Source organism: Clytia hemisphaerica, unplaced genomic scaffold (genome assembly GCF_902728285.1).
Source record: "Clytia hemisphaerica strain Z4C2 unplaced genomic scaffold, Clytia hemisphaerica genome assembly, whole genome shotgun sequence".
NCBI classification, from domain to species: domain Eukaryota; kingdom Metazoa; phylum Cnidaria; class Hydrozoa; order Leptothecata; family Clytiidae; genus Clytia; species Clytia hemisphaerica.
In genome coordinates, this window is record NW_027104039.1 from 506,607 (window position 1) to 524,338 (window position 17,732).

At 34.5% G+C, this 17,732-nt stretch overlaps 3 protein-coding genes across 3 annotated transcripts in view; 2 read left to right on the top strand and 1 right to left on the bottom strand.

Annotated features, from left to right (window-relative positions):
* The window catches only part of LOC136811748 (uncharacterized), a 53,447-nt gene that overhangs the window by 12,990 nt on the left and 22,725 nt on the right, over window positions 1–17,732 (bottom strand). The gene's annotated exons all lie outside the window — the stretch shown is intronic.
* On the top strand, window positions 760–4,049 carry LOC136811786 (uncharacterized). Its single transcript, XM_067068415.1, has 3 exons — window positions 760–881; window positions 2,249–2,297; window positions 3,382–4,049. Exons 1-3 carry the CDS (start codon window positions 816–818, stop codon window positions 3,864–3,866), a joined length of 600 nt encoding a protein of 199 aa, XP_066924516.1. The 5' UTR covers window positions 760–815; the 3' UTR covers window positions 3,867–4,049.
* On the top strand, window positions 11,095–13,049 carry LOC136811788 (uncharacterized). Its single transcript, XM_067068416.1, has 3 exons — window positions 11,095–11,248; window positions 12,004–12,052; window positions 12,284–13,049. Exons 1-3 carry the CDS (start codon window positions 11,177–11,179, stop codon window positions 12,766–12,768), a joined length of 606 nt encoding a protein of 201 aa, XP_066924517.1. The 5' UTR covers window positions 11,095–11,176; the 3' UTR covers window positions 12,769–13,049.

The following is a 17,732-nucleotide window of genomic DNA, read 5'->3' on the forward strand; positions in this document are numbered from 1 at the left end:
CTCTGGCCTAGTTGCCGAGCGGTTCTAATCGAAATGAAGATGATCGAGTCAATCAAACGTCGATGGAAAATAATTCGTGACTTTTTATGATTTCTTCAACATACCTTACGTTCTGCTCGAAAATCCGGATAAATAAAATTTGTTCTAGGTGTTTCAGATTTTTTTTTCAACAGGTTTACGTGAAATTTATTCAAATGGTCCAACAGAAAATTTGAAGATTCATAAATATATAGTACAGCTTTATACAAAATCTTCTCTTTAAGAAGGTTGCGCAGGTCTCTTTCGCTTATAGCAGTCAACGAAGCTATTCCAATCGAGCTATTTTTTGGGTCTTTACAGCTCATTGTGCAATATTTTGGGTCATTGTGGCTTATTGTGCTATCTTCCTGGACATTGTTTTCGTCGAAAAAAAGGACAACTCGCTTATAGTGACGAAATTTTGTATGCCGAGAATCTTTTTAACTGATGATTTTCAATTTTAGAAATAAAAACTGTTTTACTTAACCCAATTACTCTAATAAGAAACAGCTAAAACCCCTACCGGGAATTCACGATTGAAATAAATCTAAACTGGTAATTTGATTCGGGTTTGATTCTGATGAATAATGAAGATTTTGTCGTTAACCACAACTTAGGAATGATGAATAATATATGTTTCTTTAGGTTATTCTAAGACATGCACATTCACGCGTAACTCAATTGAAATAAACTTTTAAAAACAATTTGATTTTGATTTTTCAGCAGCATAGAAAGAAACCATGTCATGTCAAGGAATAAAAACATAGTTTTGGTTTTAAGCTGTGCATCTTTTAGACATGTTTCTGCTTTATCTGTTTTTAATGGGAATTTCGTCCTCATTTTCGCAGAAATGTAAAAGACAGGTTAGTACGATTCATTACCAGTGTGTACCGAAAAAAGCGTACAAATTTTTCTTTGAAAATAAAAAAGCATTATCCAAACTGGGCTTTTAACAATTGAAATAAGATTGAAATTCTCTGTTCAATCAATATATATTCAATTCCTAAGACGAGTGAAAATGTTTTAGAGATTGAAATATTAAGTAAACAAGTTATAAAATCTCGCATTTTTCATGAGAATTTTACTTTGTACAAAAATTTGTCCACTTTTTTGGGAAACTGTACAGTGTGTTCGTAAAAAAACGAGCAGATTTTTTTATAAAGTTCACTGAGTTCAGAATACTTAAATCAGAGGGAATTTCTTTGTTCAATCAACTGTTGGCTCAGACTTGGATTTTCTTGATTTTTCAAAAAAAATTCAAGCTTTAATGTTCTTACGATATTCTTAACACGTTTAGTTTCTTTACTTAAAATCTAAAATAGTTTTTATTTAAATCTGTTAAAATTTTTTACTTTAGCAGTAATTTCTGAAATCTGAGGTCAGGATTGTTCTGAAATTGTTTTTAAGTTTTGGCCAACTTTTAGCTAAAATTGTTCGCTAAGGCTTGGAAATGGAATTATTGAAATATTGAAATACATCTTGCATTTTAGCAGGGATTTCAGTTTCCAAATGGGTAGATATAAAGAAACGCAAGACCAAAATGATTTTGATATCCCTGAAGTATTTACCATTGCAAAAAGAATTTTGGTCTTAAACTCGTCGTTAAGCTCGTCTTTAAAAACTTTCATTTTGACTTTTGACAAAAATTATTTTTTCTTGCTAAAAAGAGATCATAGAAGACGAAATGGTATTATGAAAAACTGAAAAGCTTAAGATTTATTTTGCTCAAAGACCTCATTGAAGATTTCCATCTCTCAAAACTTCAGAAGTGTGAGTTTATTTATTGAAACAGAGGCCGTTAAACGGCATGCTACCCAAAATTTAGTACAAATAAAAAAAAACAGACCTGAAAAGGCCCTAAATTTTTTTTCCTCCTAATTTTTGCCTTTAGTGCGATTTTTAACAGAAGGCCTCGCAATATTTAGGACTTCTGATCTTAAATTGGACCTCACAATAGGTTAAATTTTTATTAAAAAATAAACAATACACCTTGAAGTTTATGACTTCAGCCCCCTCCCAAAAAAGGCTGTTGACATCCTACCCTACTCGAGAAAACAGAATAAAATGAGAAAATTGAGGAGTTTTAAAGAACAGTTTCAAAATCAAGGGGGGGGTGAGTTTCAATGAACGTGAGAACCCTGCTATGAATGATATTCTCCAAGATGTTTTAAATTGGTAGCATCTTTAAATTTTCTAAATGCCAAGTTAACAAAGATTTCTTTTTATGTAGGTTCCCGAGAACAGACATGGCATTCGACCAATAGTCATCACCAACAAAGGTAACGTGAATTTTGGAGAGTAATTATTTAAAGTCCGTTCGCTTTAAGTATACACTTCTCTTATTTAATAAACTTCAACTTCTTTTAAACGCCTTCCCTTTGAAAAACCGAAATAATTTAATAAACATTGGTCAAAAAGAGTACAATATATCTTGTATTTTACATGTACAAAATATAAATTGACGCAAAGATGTTGTTGCATTGTTGTTGCAGTAGCAGCAATCTAACGTGATTTTGCTAAAAAGAAGTGTCCTCCGCTTTATTCCAACACAAAAAGTGCATATATTTGGGTCACCGATAAACCCCTTCCCTTTGAAAGACTGAAAAACTGAAACAATTAATATCTTCTTCTATAAAAAGTGCTAAGTTTTAATAGATAGTTAACCTTTTTGTTTCTAAATTTTTCAAACTGTCCGCAAAGAATTGAACTGTTAATTTTTTCAGAAAAATTCTGTTTTTCTGTGAAGAATTTGGATGAAAAATTGGTCAAAAAGCACTATTTTCAAGATTTTGAGATAAATGAGCTTTTAGAAAAATTTTCCGAAGATATATTTTTATTTCGGTAAAAGATACACGGTAAAAATTTTCAAAATGTTTTTTCTTCGCCAAAAATAAGTTCTTCAAAGTTGAAAAACTCTTCTTCGCAAAAGTCTTCATTTTCTTCTTCGTCAATTTTTTTTATTGCGATTCTTAAATTTTCAGACTCAAGGATAATTGGCCTAACAGAAAATGTATAACATGCTACCATTTTGTGTGCTGCATCAAGTAGAAATTTAAATTTTGTACGTGGCAAATATTAAAAATTAGGGCCCTTAAGTATCTATATGTTAATCTCCGCCGGCTTGCGGAGAGAAATGAAAAATCTGTGCTCTAAAGGCGAAACTTTGCAGTGGAAAATCTGCGCAATTTAAACGTTGCAGAATTTGACAAGAATAAAATTACAGATTTTCGCAGCGTTGAAATTCAATGTTATTTTCCGACCCTGATACGATTCCAAATGCTGAATAATCTACTCAGGAAAGAGAATGGAAAATAAACTTTCTGAGCAATCTAGAGCGTAAAAAATCAATTTAATCTATTCTAGCTGAAGCTGTTCAACAAAATAATCTCAAAAAGACATTACCCATTTCATCACCGGAGTGGGAGGTAGAATTGAACCTGACAATACATGCAAATCATGTAAACACTGGAATACCAGGAGGGCATTGGTGTTCCGTACTCCATATGACAAAAGGCGATGATCAAGGTTTGCATGGCGAGCGTACACCGGCAATATTTTATAATAGTATTGATGGGAGACTACAGATTGCGTCCACTGTAGGAAATGATTTCAACCATAAATTCGATCTTCCTATCGAGTTCAATAACCAGTACCAAATAAAGATCAGCCAAAGATATAAAAACGGAGGCGTTTACGAGTATTCGATTGAAATAAATGGAGAAAAGGTTCACGCTGTTGATAATCTAAAAGCACAACAATTTTATGGAGTCAAAGTTTACCTCGGAAACCCATGGAACTTGCCATGTGTTGCAACAATAAGCTATATGAATATCGTGAATTTCCTGTAGATTTTGATCAGAGAATTTTCACGATAGCGTGACAGTACTGACTTCAAAGGAGAATATTTTTGCGTCAAAAAATTATAGGGTTGCTTGTCATTCTCCATTAGGGGCCACCTTTTCTTCTTTATAAGAGGTACTTTACGTGTGCGTCTACAAATTGCCTTCGTATCTAGCAAAAACATTTTGGCATACAAGTATGGAAAACTTTTAAATTTTTTTAGCTTTCACTGTCTATTTATCGATAGTCAAAGATTGTACGTCTTTCTAAGAAAACCATAATATACTTCGTTTGTTAAACCGTCGAGCGTCTAGAACTCGAATCTGCGCGAGGAACACAAATTTGTTCGAGTTAAGGAATTTTCGAGTTATGGAATAAGATTTAAGGCAAATTGTTAATTGAAGCGACGAGTAAATTTGTTCGAGTTAACGAGACATTCGAGTTAACGAGACTCTACCGTACCATAATTTTGCACTTGTTCGTTTGTCGATAAAGGTTCAATTTCGCTGTACTCTAGCTGAGCTGGGGATGTCAACTATGATAATCGGAGAGGCACGTGTCTGAATCTTTCTGAATTTACTTGTTGTTGACAGTCATAAATTTTTTTAAAGGTGTGTATTTTACGGACCGGAATATAAAAAAAGCTGAAGGGATATTTAATATTTGACTAGGTTGTGAACATATCGTACTAAGGGTTTCGAAAACGGTCGTTGAATGATTGAAAACCTATCATTTTTTTGACGAACACATAATGCAAAAGCAGCCGAGATTTTTTAGAAATATGTGTTCTTATCTTAAGAGACCAAATGTTATGACCATTAAATTTTTCATACAAATTATGTGTTCTGATTTCTAAGAAACCTTTATCGCCCTATTTGTCTCCCTAAACTTATCATTACTTTATGGTTTGATGTGCTCTAAAATCTAGGAAAAACAGTTTGCCAAGATAAACTTGTAAGATATTTGTTTTGCTCCACGAAAGATGTGTTCTGAAAATTTACTAGGCAACAAGATTACATAAATTTCTCTTGATTATACGGGGATTATACGTGTCTACTTAAAAGATATGTTCTGAAGCTTTCTAGGGCTACCTAGACAACAAGAATACACAGTAGATGACCTTGATTATACCACTGTCTCACCAGAACACATCATCATTTGTAGCTGATTAATTTTCGAAGATCTGGTCAGAACAGATCAAAATTTCTAGCTGAAATATGGTCTCAGAACACATCGGAAAAAAGGTCGTCTCGCTGGCTGCTTTTGCATAATGGGACCAAATTCCCGAAATGATTTTGTGTCTTTGGTTTTCCGCGGAAACTCCGCCCGTATTATTCAATTTTTATTTCATTCCGTAAAATCTGTAAAATATAATATGTAAATATATAAATCATTTCACTTGGTGGAAAAAATAACAAAGTTTACTAATTTATTCCCAATGTTTGAAATGAACATTAAATTATATTGTATCAAATTGTAGTTTTATTCTGCCTGTATTGAAAGTAAACAAAGGAAATTTATGACACGATTCGATATACACGTTGTTTTTTTTTAAGAAACACACTTTTAAGAAACATGAGGCTCAGAATGCCTAAAAACTAAGAAACATCTAAGAAACATGCTGAGGCTGAGAATGAGAAAATAACATTTTTTAATTCGGTATTTTAACAACCTTCCAATCAAAACAAATGTTTTTTTTTCTTTGTATGAAAAATAGGCTGATTATGTCAAAAAGTTTAGAAACATGTAAGAAACATTTTTAAGGGTCAAAAGGCCGATTTCTTAAGAAACATTAAGGCTGCTTGGTAAAACTAGTTTCTTAAAAAAAAACGTGTAATGCTGTAATCTGTACTCTAAATCCTCCAAAATAAGTTTTTCACTTTAAATCTAGATGGTCTATCGCATGTTGTTCATTGCTCTAAATTTATATTTTTGTATCGCTATCCCTTGAGATTCTATAAAACGTTAAGAAATCTAAAAGTTTTTAAAATTTGATAAGGTATAAGTATAAGGGTGGCATTTAATCTTGGGGTACACACGTTTTTTTTATAAGAATGGTGTATATTCAATTAATCATGGATATTCTTAACTAATTGGTCGAAATCATCCTGAAATACTCTTAAAGTATTCTTAGATTAAGATGAAAACATAACCTAAATCTAGCATGCAATATATGCCTCAAGGAAGAATTTGGGAACTTCTTAGAACTTCTTACTCTCGGGTGCCTAATAAACGTTTATTTTTTTCGTGTCAAATTTCCCACCTGTACGCAACTTATTAGGGCCTGTACGTTTATTTCTTTTGAAGAATTTTCCCGCCTGTACGTTTATTCCCGCTTGTACGTTTATTCCCTCGTGTACGTTTATTTATCTTGACACAATATCGCCCGATTCATACTGGAAAAAATTATGTGGTCTTCTAAAAACTGATATAAAGTATTGACTCAATTAATTCATTCGTTACTTACAGTAATAAAAGATTATTTAAGGGCTCTGACCATAGTGAATTTTTAATACTTGCCACTTGCAAAATATGAATTTCTTCCTGATGTAGCGGACAAAACTTTGATATATTATACATTTTCTGTTAGGCCAACTACCCGTGAGTCTGAAAATTTAAAAATCGCAATGAAAAAAATTAATGAAGAAGAAAATGAAGCTTTTGCGAAGAAGAGTATTTCAACTTTGAAGAGCTTAGTTTGGGCGAAGAAAAAACATTTTGAAAAGATTTTTGCGGTAGATGGTCTATTTTTTATCGAACTAAAATTATAAATTTCTGGAAAATTTTTCTAAAAGCTTATTTGCTTCAAAATCTTGAAAATAGTGCTTTTTGACCAATATTATTAATGTCTTTTTAAAGTTCATAACGTCATTTTTGCAATTAAGTTCTTAATTACTCTTAAGGGATTTGATTAAGAGGCAATTTATAAAAGCGATTCTTTGTTAAAAGTGTTAAAGCATCTAAACATAACTTTTATGTTCAGATACTAAAATCAATTTTCCGACTATGGTCAGAGCCCTTAAGTACTTGTCAATGATCGATAAGAGATATACCTATACTTAAGTCAGTCTTTTTGACCTGGATGTTCTACTTTTGAAAAATTGGTAAATTTTTCCCTGTACGTTTATTTTAACTCTGATTTCTCGCCCGTTCCTTTATTTCAGCCTGTACGTTTACTGTATTAATTCCAATTTTATCTCCCCCCTGTACGTTTAAATTTTGGTCTGTACGTTTATTAGGCACCCGAGAGTAGCATTGCTTGGGAGTAAATGGCAATATACAGGTAAAAGGCAAGGTAAAATAATCTAATCTAATCTAAATATCTTAGCTTCAGTTGCCTAATTCCATGATAGCAATATTCTTACGATATCCTTAATTTTTGGGCATTTTCATCATGGACAATATCTTATAAAGTTTATTCTTAGAAAAAAAGCTTATGATGGATATTTTTTAATTTCTTTTGTCCATTATATCGTTAAATTTGTCTGATTTTAGGGAAGCCTTAGAAAACATCATTGATGGTCACACCAACCTCGCCCCGTGTATTCCAGGCTTTATCTACGTAACTGGTAGACGCCAGGGAACACCCTAAGCCAGGCTGACAGCTGCAGCGCAATGACTACAAAATAGAAGAACGAATAAAATCTGACGTTTTGTTTTTGAATTACGTAACCTTTCGCATTTGAAAACCAGACAATATCAGGGTATAACGTAGCTAGGATTTCGATAACCGCTGTCAATTGATGGGGAATTAAAGTAAATTTTCTCTCAAGAACTCTTTGGAAAACTGTATCAAAAAATATCAACAAGGGTTTTTTAATTATGAAATAGTATTGTCAGGAATTCCGACAACGGCTGTCAAGTGGTAGAGGATTTGTAATTTTTTTTCTATAGAAGTTTCAGCTTGTTAATTTCGCTTAGCGAAAGTATTACGATAGCCTTCCGTGTGTCTGGCTGGCGAGACATTTTTTAGGGCGCAAATTATGGCGTGGGCGTTTGGCTGCGGGCGTACTACGGCAAATATTCTAAAGGTGGACTCACTCACAAAGATAAAAAGTGATAAAAAAACAGGGCTTTTCATAATAAATAAAATACGCTAGTGCAAGAAGTGTAACCAAGCCTTTATAAACATTCATCGTGAGAACTTTTTAATGGCTGCTTGATTGCACATGCTTTTGAAACTTGCTGCTGCTGTATAAATTTTTATCATATTTTCTGGTCTTTTGTAGAGTGTTTAAAGAGGTTTAATATTTGTTTACACTAAGTATTTTATGTTTGTGTAGTTAGTGAATGCACCAGTAAATTGATCATGCTCAGTAAGTAATACAAAAAGAGTTAATTTTCCAAACAAACAACAACATTATTAAGCCTCTCTTCTCTTCTTAACCAAAACTACAAACATCACAGGTATGATCTTTTTTTCCTTTTTTCACCAGATAGTTATGTGTTAATAGTGAAACCAGTTGTGACAAACAGTCAGTTTTAGCAAGTACCGTGAAGTCGGGTAACTTGCATCAGTGGAGAGGGTAACTGGCACAGCCATCAAATGACGAACTGACCAGTCAAAGCAGCAAAATTTCAAAACAAATGAACTACGCAGCTCCGCTTGCAGCTCCGCTTGCAGCTCTAGCCTAACATTTTTGTTTTGATTTAACTTTGTATTTTAATCACCTGTATTTTAATGACCAAATGGGTCATTCATTCATTTGAGGGCTATGCGTATGCAAGTTACCCGATCTCACGGTATTTCTTAGAAATCATGTCAATTGAAATTCAGCAACCTTTTTTGTATAATCGAAACGACCCTGCCTAGACACTGCCGTACATTGTCATTGTACGGTGATTTACGGTGGGTAAGGTGGGGTGTACAGATAATACAGCAGATTTCAAATTAACCTATTTTCATTGCCGTACAAAGGACATTTAGATCCAGCCCCACCGTACACCACCGCACAATGTGCAGCGGTCCCTCGTTAATGATGACAGTTTTTTATCCGATGAAGTTTGATTGGTGTTCGATGAGTTTGGTTAGTAAAAGTTCCAGCTTTTCCTCCCCGATGGGATGATAGATATTGGCTCACTCTTTAAGCTTTAGCGTGGGCGTTTGCTAATAAGCCTTCGGAATGTAAAAAGAATGGGCAACAAGGTAATAAATCAAACTAATCGAGCTTCAATCAAACTTCACTGATCTTGACACACCTTTTGCTAATTAGGATTTTCATTTTGAACCATGGTACATTGTCTGTATTAGATTCCCATTTCCGCACTAAGATTCTTGCTTACTTTTCTGGAATCTTTCCCCTATATATTTTTCATGGGATAATCGGCAAGAGATTGGGGAGGGTTTGTTTAATGGGATGCAGTTTAAAGCAGTTATAAAGGAGTCAAAGTTTAATCTCATCAAGGAGTATTATTTCTTTATTAAAGCTTAAAGTTGGCTAGTTTTTACCCTGCAATTTTCTAGTCCAGAAGCTGGAGCTTTTTTTATAAGCATAACGTTTATAAGCATACTGAAGCTCAAATTTCCAGAAAAATTAAGCATATGCTAAGCATACCTTGAGGCTCAGCCAAAGAAATTTTTAGTATCATAATTTCCCAAACTTCAGAAAATAACAGAAGAATGAAGAAGAGAATTACAAACAAAATTCGAAAAATTGGTGATTTTATTTTGTTTAATCTCTTATAAATAACACAACTTGGTCTCTTAAGAATGTACACTATCTAAGTAAACTTACATGATTTTTTTACCAAGCATAGGGTTAAGCATAATTTGAGTCTCAATATTGAGATTTACTTAAGCATAGTGAGCTTCAGCCGAAATTTACCGTATGCTTATAAAAAAAATGAGTGTCCTCAACTGCTTTTTGCCTTTAATGGGTTCTTCCAGAAAATGTCTGTACATGGGGGTGGGGGAGGGTAGTGAAAAATCTACAAAATTTGTCCTGGGCCTTGTCCTGGGGGGAGTAAACTTGCTCTCGATGGGATCAGCTGATGCTTGTCCGGGGCGGGGGGGGGTGTTAGACCTGCTGTCCGGGGGATCAAAAGTCACAATGTCCAGGGGGGTCCAAAAAATGTTATATCCTTCACCCCCCCCCCATATTCAATTTTTTTCTGGAAAAGTCCAATGATTTTGATGGTGGTGGGCCATCATTCATATCAGAAAGCGAAGATAGTATACAACAGATTTTTCTGACTAGCCATTTTTCTCAATTTTAGATAAATTCTACTGTTTATAAAAAGAAGTTGATATAAACTTTGTGCAAGTGAAAGAAGTCTTTATCACAAGTTCCTTCAAAGCACAAAATGAGGTTTCTGGCATCAAAGAATGAAAAGTTCATTTTTTCTTCTTCGTTTTCAAAAGAATTTAAAATTATTTTTCTCAAGTACATTGCAGTTCTCTGAATTATTCTGAATTGAAAGATTTTGTTTACGCTTTATAGAATAGAATTCTTTAGTCGCATTTTTAAAGGAATCTTTTTTTTAATGGATTGAGATTTTTCATTAAAAAAACAGGGTATCTATGACCTGTGTGTACAATACATTGTGTATATTTTGTGTAACGCTTCATTCAAAATGCATAATGCTGCAGGAGTCACGTTTCACGCGTCTTCGTCGTTGATGTTCAAGTATTATGCGAAATTTTCGACTTTAAGTCGTCTTGTTTACTTTGATAAAAAGTGAATAGAAATGTCAGTAAAAGTAGTAAAATGTAAACATTGCGCGAACCACGTGTCATAAAAGAGAACAATTAAAATCACGTGTCCAAAACAAACTTGTAAAACAATTGACCAATCAAAATTAGCCATATTTAGTTTGATTTTTTATTTTGACATGTGACATTTGTTTTGATTTTGTATCCGCTGCATACAGTTTGTTTACATATTTCGCAAGTACTGTTATGTCCCTTTAATGTACAAAAAAAGGAAACAAGACGACTTGAAGTCGGAAATTTCAACAAATATTTGCAAAAAAGTATGCTGAAATGCCGGCTTTTAGCCGATTCTATTTTATTTATAAAAGCTGAATTATGCTTCAGGCGCCTTTGCTTAGTTCTTCAATTAAAACATATGAATAATTAAGGAAAATTCCGTCAAACATAAATTTAGGAATGAATAAATTAAAATTCTTAGTGAATTCAATTTCGGTTAGTTCAAAATAAATTATTATAAATTATTAACAATTTCGGTTAGTTCAAAATAAATCATTAAAAATTTTGAACTAAAAAAAAGGGAGAAAAAAAGTAGCATAGTAACATAAACAATATCATCGTTCAAGCGCCCTAAGTTAAACGCTTAGACATTAAAATACCTTTTCAGCAATGCATTTTTTGGTAGCATTTTGTTTTTTATTTGGAATTTCATCCACAGTTACACAGAGATGTAAAAGACAGGTTTGTATCATATAATTTTCAGAATGTTTTTCAAACGGTACAGGATTTGCTTTCTTTATTAGAACAAAAACCTTCAGAGCTTTAGCGTGTCGGATGAAAATTTCACCATCTGGCTGGCACACATAAGGCACTATTGTGAGACAATATTTTCACGATGTTGTGCCTTTCCCAGCCAAATCATACATAATGGTTGTGTTGAAATACGCATTAATAATGCTTCTTCTTTCATTTATTCGACATTTTTGAGTTTTGTTTTTAAAAATATTTCGCAGATAACCCAGCTGCCACACAACGTTGTTTCAACGTCAATTTAATGTTCACAACGTCCATTTAACCTTACATGAACGTTGAAACAACGTTTTGTGTCAGTTGGGAAGACCTTTCCAAATTTCCATATTGACAATAATTTCGCGTAAGAATTCAAATCCGCAAAATCCGTCAAGTTTTATTCCAGGATTAGAGAAAATGATTGCCAGTGATAACTCTTTCCATACCGCACCAGCTAATTTTATGCCTTGAAATACATTTTTTAGTCGCCGTAGATTTATTTGAGGACCTTATTCAAAAAAGTGGCATGCTGAAGAGATAGCTTTTGAAACGAGTTTTCTAACGAACCGGAAAATGAACTAAATTACTTTCGTCAAAGCCAAGACAATTCACTTCAAAGTTTGCGATTTCAAAAAAATTGTTTTTTGATTTTTCGGGTATTAAAGAAGTTAAAGAAAATCTTATCTTTATTTTCTTTTTAAATACAGGTTCCCGAGAACAGACATGGAATTCAACCAATAGTCATCACCAACAAAGGTAACATAAAAAGAATCACAAATCCTTGCTGGTCGAGCGTAAACTTATAAAGTCCATTCGTGAAATTTTTTCCGCACAAAGCATTGTGGGGAATTCTCGGAGGTCAAATCTGAGTTTTTATATATAGCCGATATCGTCTATTGCAAAATTTTCAGACATTTCAGTCATTTCAATACTCCAATTTCAAATGAATCAATCTAGAGCGTAAAAAAAAAATCTAATCTATTTTAGCTGAAGCTGTTCAACAAAATAATCTCAAAAAGACATTACCCATTTTATCACCGGAATGGGAGGTCGAATTGAACCTGACAATGAATGCAAATCATGTAAACACTGGAATACCAGGAGGGGATTGGTGTTCAGTATTCCATATGACAAAAGGCGATGAACTAGGCTCTCATGGCGATCGTACACCGGCAATATATCATTATAAGGTTGATGGGAAAATATGGCTTTTTTCATCTGTAGGGAATGATTTCGATCATAGCTTCAATCGTCTTATCGAGTTCAATAACCAGTACCATATAAAGATCAGCCAAAGATATAAAAACGGAGGTGTTTACGAGTATTCGATTGAAATAAATGGAGAAAAGGTTCACGCTGTGGATAATCTAAAAGCACGACAATTTTATGGAGTCAAAGTTTACCTCGGAAACCCATGGAAGACACCGTGTGTTGCAACGATAAGCTATATGAATATCGTGAATTTCCTGTAGATTTTGATCAGAGAATTTTCACGATAGCGTGACAGTACTGACTTCAAAGGAAAATATTTTTGCGTCAAAAAATTATAGGGTTGCTTGTCATTCTCCATTAGGGGCCACCTTTTCTTCTTTATAAGAGGTACTTTACGTGTGTGTCTACAAATTGCCTTCGTATCTGGCAAAAACATTTTGGCATACAAGTATGGAAAATCTTTTAAATTTTTGAGCTTTCACTGTCTGTTTATCGATAATCAAAAATTGTACGTCTTTCTAAGAAAACCATAATATCATAATTTAGCACTTCGTTTGTTAAACCGTCGAGCGTCTAGAACTCGAATCTGCGCGAGGAACACAAATTTGTTCGAGTTAAGGAATTTTCGAGTTATGGAATAAGATTTAAGGCAAATTGTTATTTGAAGCGACGAGTAAACTTGTTCGAGTTAACGAGAAATTAGAGTTAAAGTCTCTACCGTACTATAATTTTGCACTTGTTCGTTTGTCGATAAAGGTTCAATTTCGCTGTACTCTAGCTGAACTTTTTAAAGGTGTGTATTTTACGGATCGGAATATAAAAAAAAGCTGAAGGGATATTTAATATTTGACTAGGTTGTGAACATATCGTACTAAGGGTTTCGAAAACGGTCGTTGAATGATTGAAAACCTATCATTTTTTTGACGAACATATAATGCAAAAGCAGCCGAGATTTTTTAGAAATATGTGTTCTTATCTTAAGAGACCAAATGTTATGACCATTAACCATTAAATTTTCCATACAAATTATGTGTTCTGATTTCTATCGCCCTATTTGTCTCCCTAAACTTATCATTACTTTATGGTTTGATGTGCTCTAAAATCTAGGAAAAACAGTTTGCCAAGATAAACTTGTAATATATTTGTTTTGCTCCACGAAAGATGTGTTATGAAAATTTACTAGGCAACAAGATTACATAAATTTTCTCTTGATTATACGGGGATTATACGTGTCTACTTAAAAGAAGATATGTTCTGAAGCTTTCTAGGGCTACCTAGACAACAAAAACACAGTAGATGACCTTGATTATACCACTGTCTCACCAGAACACATCATCATTTGTAGCTGATTAATTTTCGAAGATCTGGTCAGAACAGATCAAAATTTCTAGCTGAAATATGGTCTCAGAACACATCGGAAAAAAGGTCGTCTCGCTGGCTGCTTTTGCATAATGGGACAAAATTCCCGAAATGATTTTGTGTCTTTGGTTTTCCGCGGAAACTCCGTCCGTATTATTCAATTTTTATTTCATTCCGTAAAATCTGTAAAATATAATATGTAAATATATAAATCATTTCACTTGGTGGAAAAAATAACAAAGTTTACTAATTTATTCCCAATGTTTGAAACGAACATTAAATCATATTGTATCAAATTTTCGTTTTATTCTGCCTGTATTGAAAGTAAACAAAGGAAATTTATGACACGTTTTTTTTTTAAGAACCACACTTTTAAGAAACATGAGGCTCAGAATGCCTGAAAACTAAGAAACATCTAATAAACATGCTGAGGCTGAGAATGAGAAAATAACATTTTTTGATTCGATTTTTTAACAACCTTCCAATCAAAACAAATGTTTTTTTTCTTTGTATGAAAAATAGGCTGATTATGTCAAAAAGTTGACAGGCCGATGATTTATCATAAACGTGAAGATGTTTATATACTTCAACCATATCGCCAATTTTACGTCTGATTTTCAGTGTCGGAAGGTTAATCTTACGGAGACGGTATTCGTAGGATTTGTTCTTGTACCCGCTAACCAGTCTCGTGGCCCTTCGCTGAACACTCTCGATGGCATCGATATGTTTGATGAGTCGTGGAGACCAAACGGCTTGAGCGTACTCAAAATGAGGTCGGACGAACGCTATAAAAAGAGTGCGGAGCATTTCTGGTGAAAGAAAGTCAAAACTTCTGCTGATCAAACCAACGATTGAGTTAGCTTTCTTGATTTTACCAAAGATGTGTTCTTCAAAATTCAGTTCCCCGACGATAATCACTCCGAGATCTTTTTCTTGATCCACGTGCTCCAGGATTAACCCGTCTATGTTGTATGGATGGGCATGTTTGATGTTCCGAAATTTTCCCAGTGTTAGCACGTGGCATTTATCTGAGTGGAATCTGAGTAGCCAGTCCTTTGACCATCTTTCCATTGCATCAATATCATGCTGCAAGCGAATGGCATCTTCAGCACTATTTCTCTCCTCAACAAGCTTAGTGTCGTCTGCAAAGAGGTACATATCAGAGCTTGTAACCTCGGGTAGATCGTTGATATATAACACAAAAAGTAATGGACCAAGAACACTTCCCTGTGGGACACCGCTGAGTACTTTACCTTCCTTGGATAGTTTACCATTTACCTTGACATACTGATATCGATCCGACAGAAAGGATTTGATCCAGTCTAACGTGAATCCTTTGATACCGTATGCGTCGAGTTTCTTGAGTAATCTGCGGTGTTGAACTGTATCGAAGGCCTTGGCAAAGTCGAAATAGATAAAATCTACCACTTTACTTTCTGATATTGAGTCTGAACATTTATCAAGATAACTCAATAATTGTGTGACTGTTGATCTTTTCCCCAAGAATCGGTGTTGCTTGTCAGAAAGTAACTTTTTGTCTACTAGGAACTTCATTATTTGATTTTTAACAATTCTTTCCATCAATCTATAAGCAATAGAAGTCAAGCTAACTGGCCTGTAATTTTCTGCCAAGTTCTTTTTTCCTTTCTTATAGATCGGGGATACGTGCGCAATTTTCCAATCATCCGGTAGTGTACTTTCTGCGAAGGATTTGGACATAACAATGTATATGGGGACAGCAATATAGAAAGCTAACGCCTTCAACATAGCAGGATGTATCTCATCTGGTCCCAGTGACTTGTTAGGGTTCAAGCCTTTCAGTTCTTTTCGGACCATTTCAATGGTGAGATCGAAAGTTACACATGAGTCTGTACGTAATGCAAACTCTGGTAGTGGTCCAGCAGGCTCTTGTGTAAAAACACTACAAAATTGATCCTGTAGTACGTCTGCTTTATCTTCATCCCTATAACAGAGTGATGAGTTATCCTTCGGGTCAAGAAGGAGAGGAGAAATTCCCGGTTTTGTTTTCATGGAGCTGCGAATATGTTTCCAGAATTTCTTTGGACTTTTCTTCGCTTGATCACAGATTTGTTCTTCTAGCCTCCTTCTTGTCTGTGCTATTTTTCTACTTACAAGGTTTCTTGTTATCACGTATTCAGCTCTACTTCTCTGTTCTGTTAATGTGCCAATCGACCTTATCCATTTGCGGTGGAGACGACGCTTTTCTTTGATGGTTTTTCGAAGTTCTGTAGAAATCGCAAATTTCCTCTTTCTTTTATAAGAGTTTTCTTCTTTTGTGCATGGTACGTATTGGTTCCTAAGGTTAAGAAGTTTATCTCGTAACATATTCCAGCACTCATTAACATGTGTAACGTCTGCCCTGCTAATGAAACCAGTAACCCATTCAGAATTTTCAAGATCTCCTTTCATCGCTTCGTAGTCTGCTTTATTGTAATTGTATTTCGCACCTACAGGCTCGGTTTCAAAATAACATTCAAATGTGAATGAGAGAACACTATGATCGCTTTTGTCAAGGGGGGCTAGATAGGTTAGATTATTGACTTGGTGTTCTTCGTTTGTCAGGATTAGATCGATAAGGGAAGGTGTGTCCGTCCCTCTAGCTCGGGTTGGTTCATCAACGTGTTGGTAGAAAAAGGCGTCTCTTAGAGCGTCCAGGAATTGTTCATCTTCCTTTGTTTTGTCGTGAGGAGTGGACCAGTTTTTCCAGTTGATGTCTTTGTAGTTGAAATCACCGACGATACATTTGTGAGTATATTTGTTGTTGGACGCAATTTCCTTTAAGAGAAGGTTCAATGTAATGTTATTCCTGGCTGATGTGTTCGTATTAGTAGGACTCCTATACATACATGCAAAGAGTAAACAGTTTGATCCTTCCAACTTGATCTCTAGCATGCATACTTCTTGAAAATCATGGGTTGGTCTCACTTCAAGAACAAGGTTTTTTATTGACTTGTGTATAAGGATGACAATTCCACGACCGACATTATTCAAGGAATTCGTTTCATAAGGCTCGGAGTAATCTTTGACGACATAGTCCTGAATCAAGCGCTCTTTTTCCCATTTTTTTGGTTTTACTTCGCATATTGCTATGATATGGGGCTTTTCATTTAAAACTAGCTTGTCTAGTTCTCGTTTCTTCTTTTTCGTAAGCTGATCTGCGTTTGTATACATAATGTTTAATTTTTGTCGTGTTTGTTTTTGTTTTTGCTTCTTATTTTCTACTTTATTTGTCAATGGTTTCTTAGTTAATTTTGGCGATTGTTGGCCATTATCTTCTTGAGGCGGAACCCGTTTTTTGCAGAACCTATTACTCTCCAAATTCCATCTTTTTCAGTCTGGTTCTTCGTTTTTGCGTCAGTTGCCTTTTCTTTATACTTCTTTCTTTGGTCTAAAGTTAGATCCTCGCAAACGCTCACACCCTTGTACATCTCTATCCCTTTCAATGCTGGAAGATTTCCAAACACACTATCCTTTTCCTCCTCACTATTTAGAGTGACAATGAGTGGGCGCTTTTTGCTATCAGTTGATTTGCCAATTCTTGAGATACGTTTTATGTCTACTTTGACATGGAGCTTTTCAATGAGTGATGTTACCCATGTCTCATCTTTCTTAGGAGCATCATTTGTTGTTGTCTCTTCAACGCCGTGGATAATCAAGTTTTTTGACCGTCTGATTTGATCTCTTTCTTCCGCTGCCTCCTCATCATGGACTTCTTTGATAACAGTCTTGATATCGTTGTTCGGAGTGGTGGTCTCACAATTGGTAGAGACAACAGCAGCGGCGTATGATCTTTAACACTCTTCTTTAAGAGTTGACAGAATTTCCGTCCGGAAATCTTCTAGCT

Bases quoted from the DNA above. Each gene is read 5' to 3' on its own strand.
- LOC136811786 (XM_067068415.1), top strand. From the start codon at position 816: ATGTTTCTGCTTTATCTGTTTTTAATGGGAATTTCGTCCTCATTTTCG. The intron at 882-2,248 runs GTTAGTACGATT...CTTTTTATGTAG, and splicing joins CGCAGAAATGTAAAAGACAG to GTTCCCGAGAACAGACATGG. The intron at 2,298-3,381 runs GTAACGTGAATT...AATCTATTCTAG, and splicing joins AATAGTCATCACCAACAAAG to CTGAAGCTGTTCAACAAAAT.
- LOC136811788 (XM_067068416.1), top strand. From the start codon at position 11,177: ATGCATTTTTTGGTAGCATTTTGTTTTTTATTTGGAATTTCATCCACA. The intron at 11,249-12,003 runs GTTTGTATCATA...TTTTAAATACAG, and splicing joins CACAGAGATGTAAAAGACAG to GTTCCCGAGAACAGACATGG. The intron at 12,053-12,283 runs GTAACATAAAAA...AATCTATTTTAG, and splicing joins AATAGTCATCACCAACAAAG to CTGAAGCTGTTCAACAAAAT.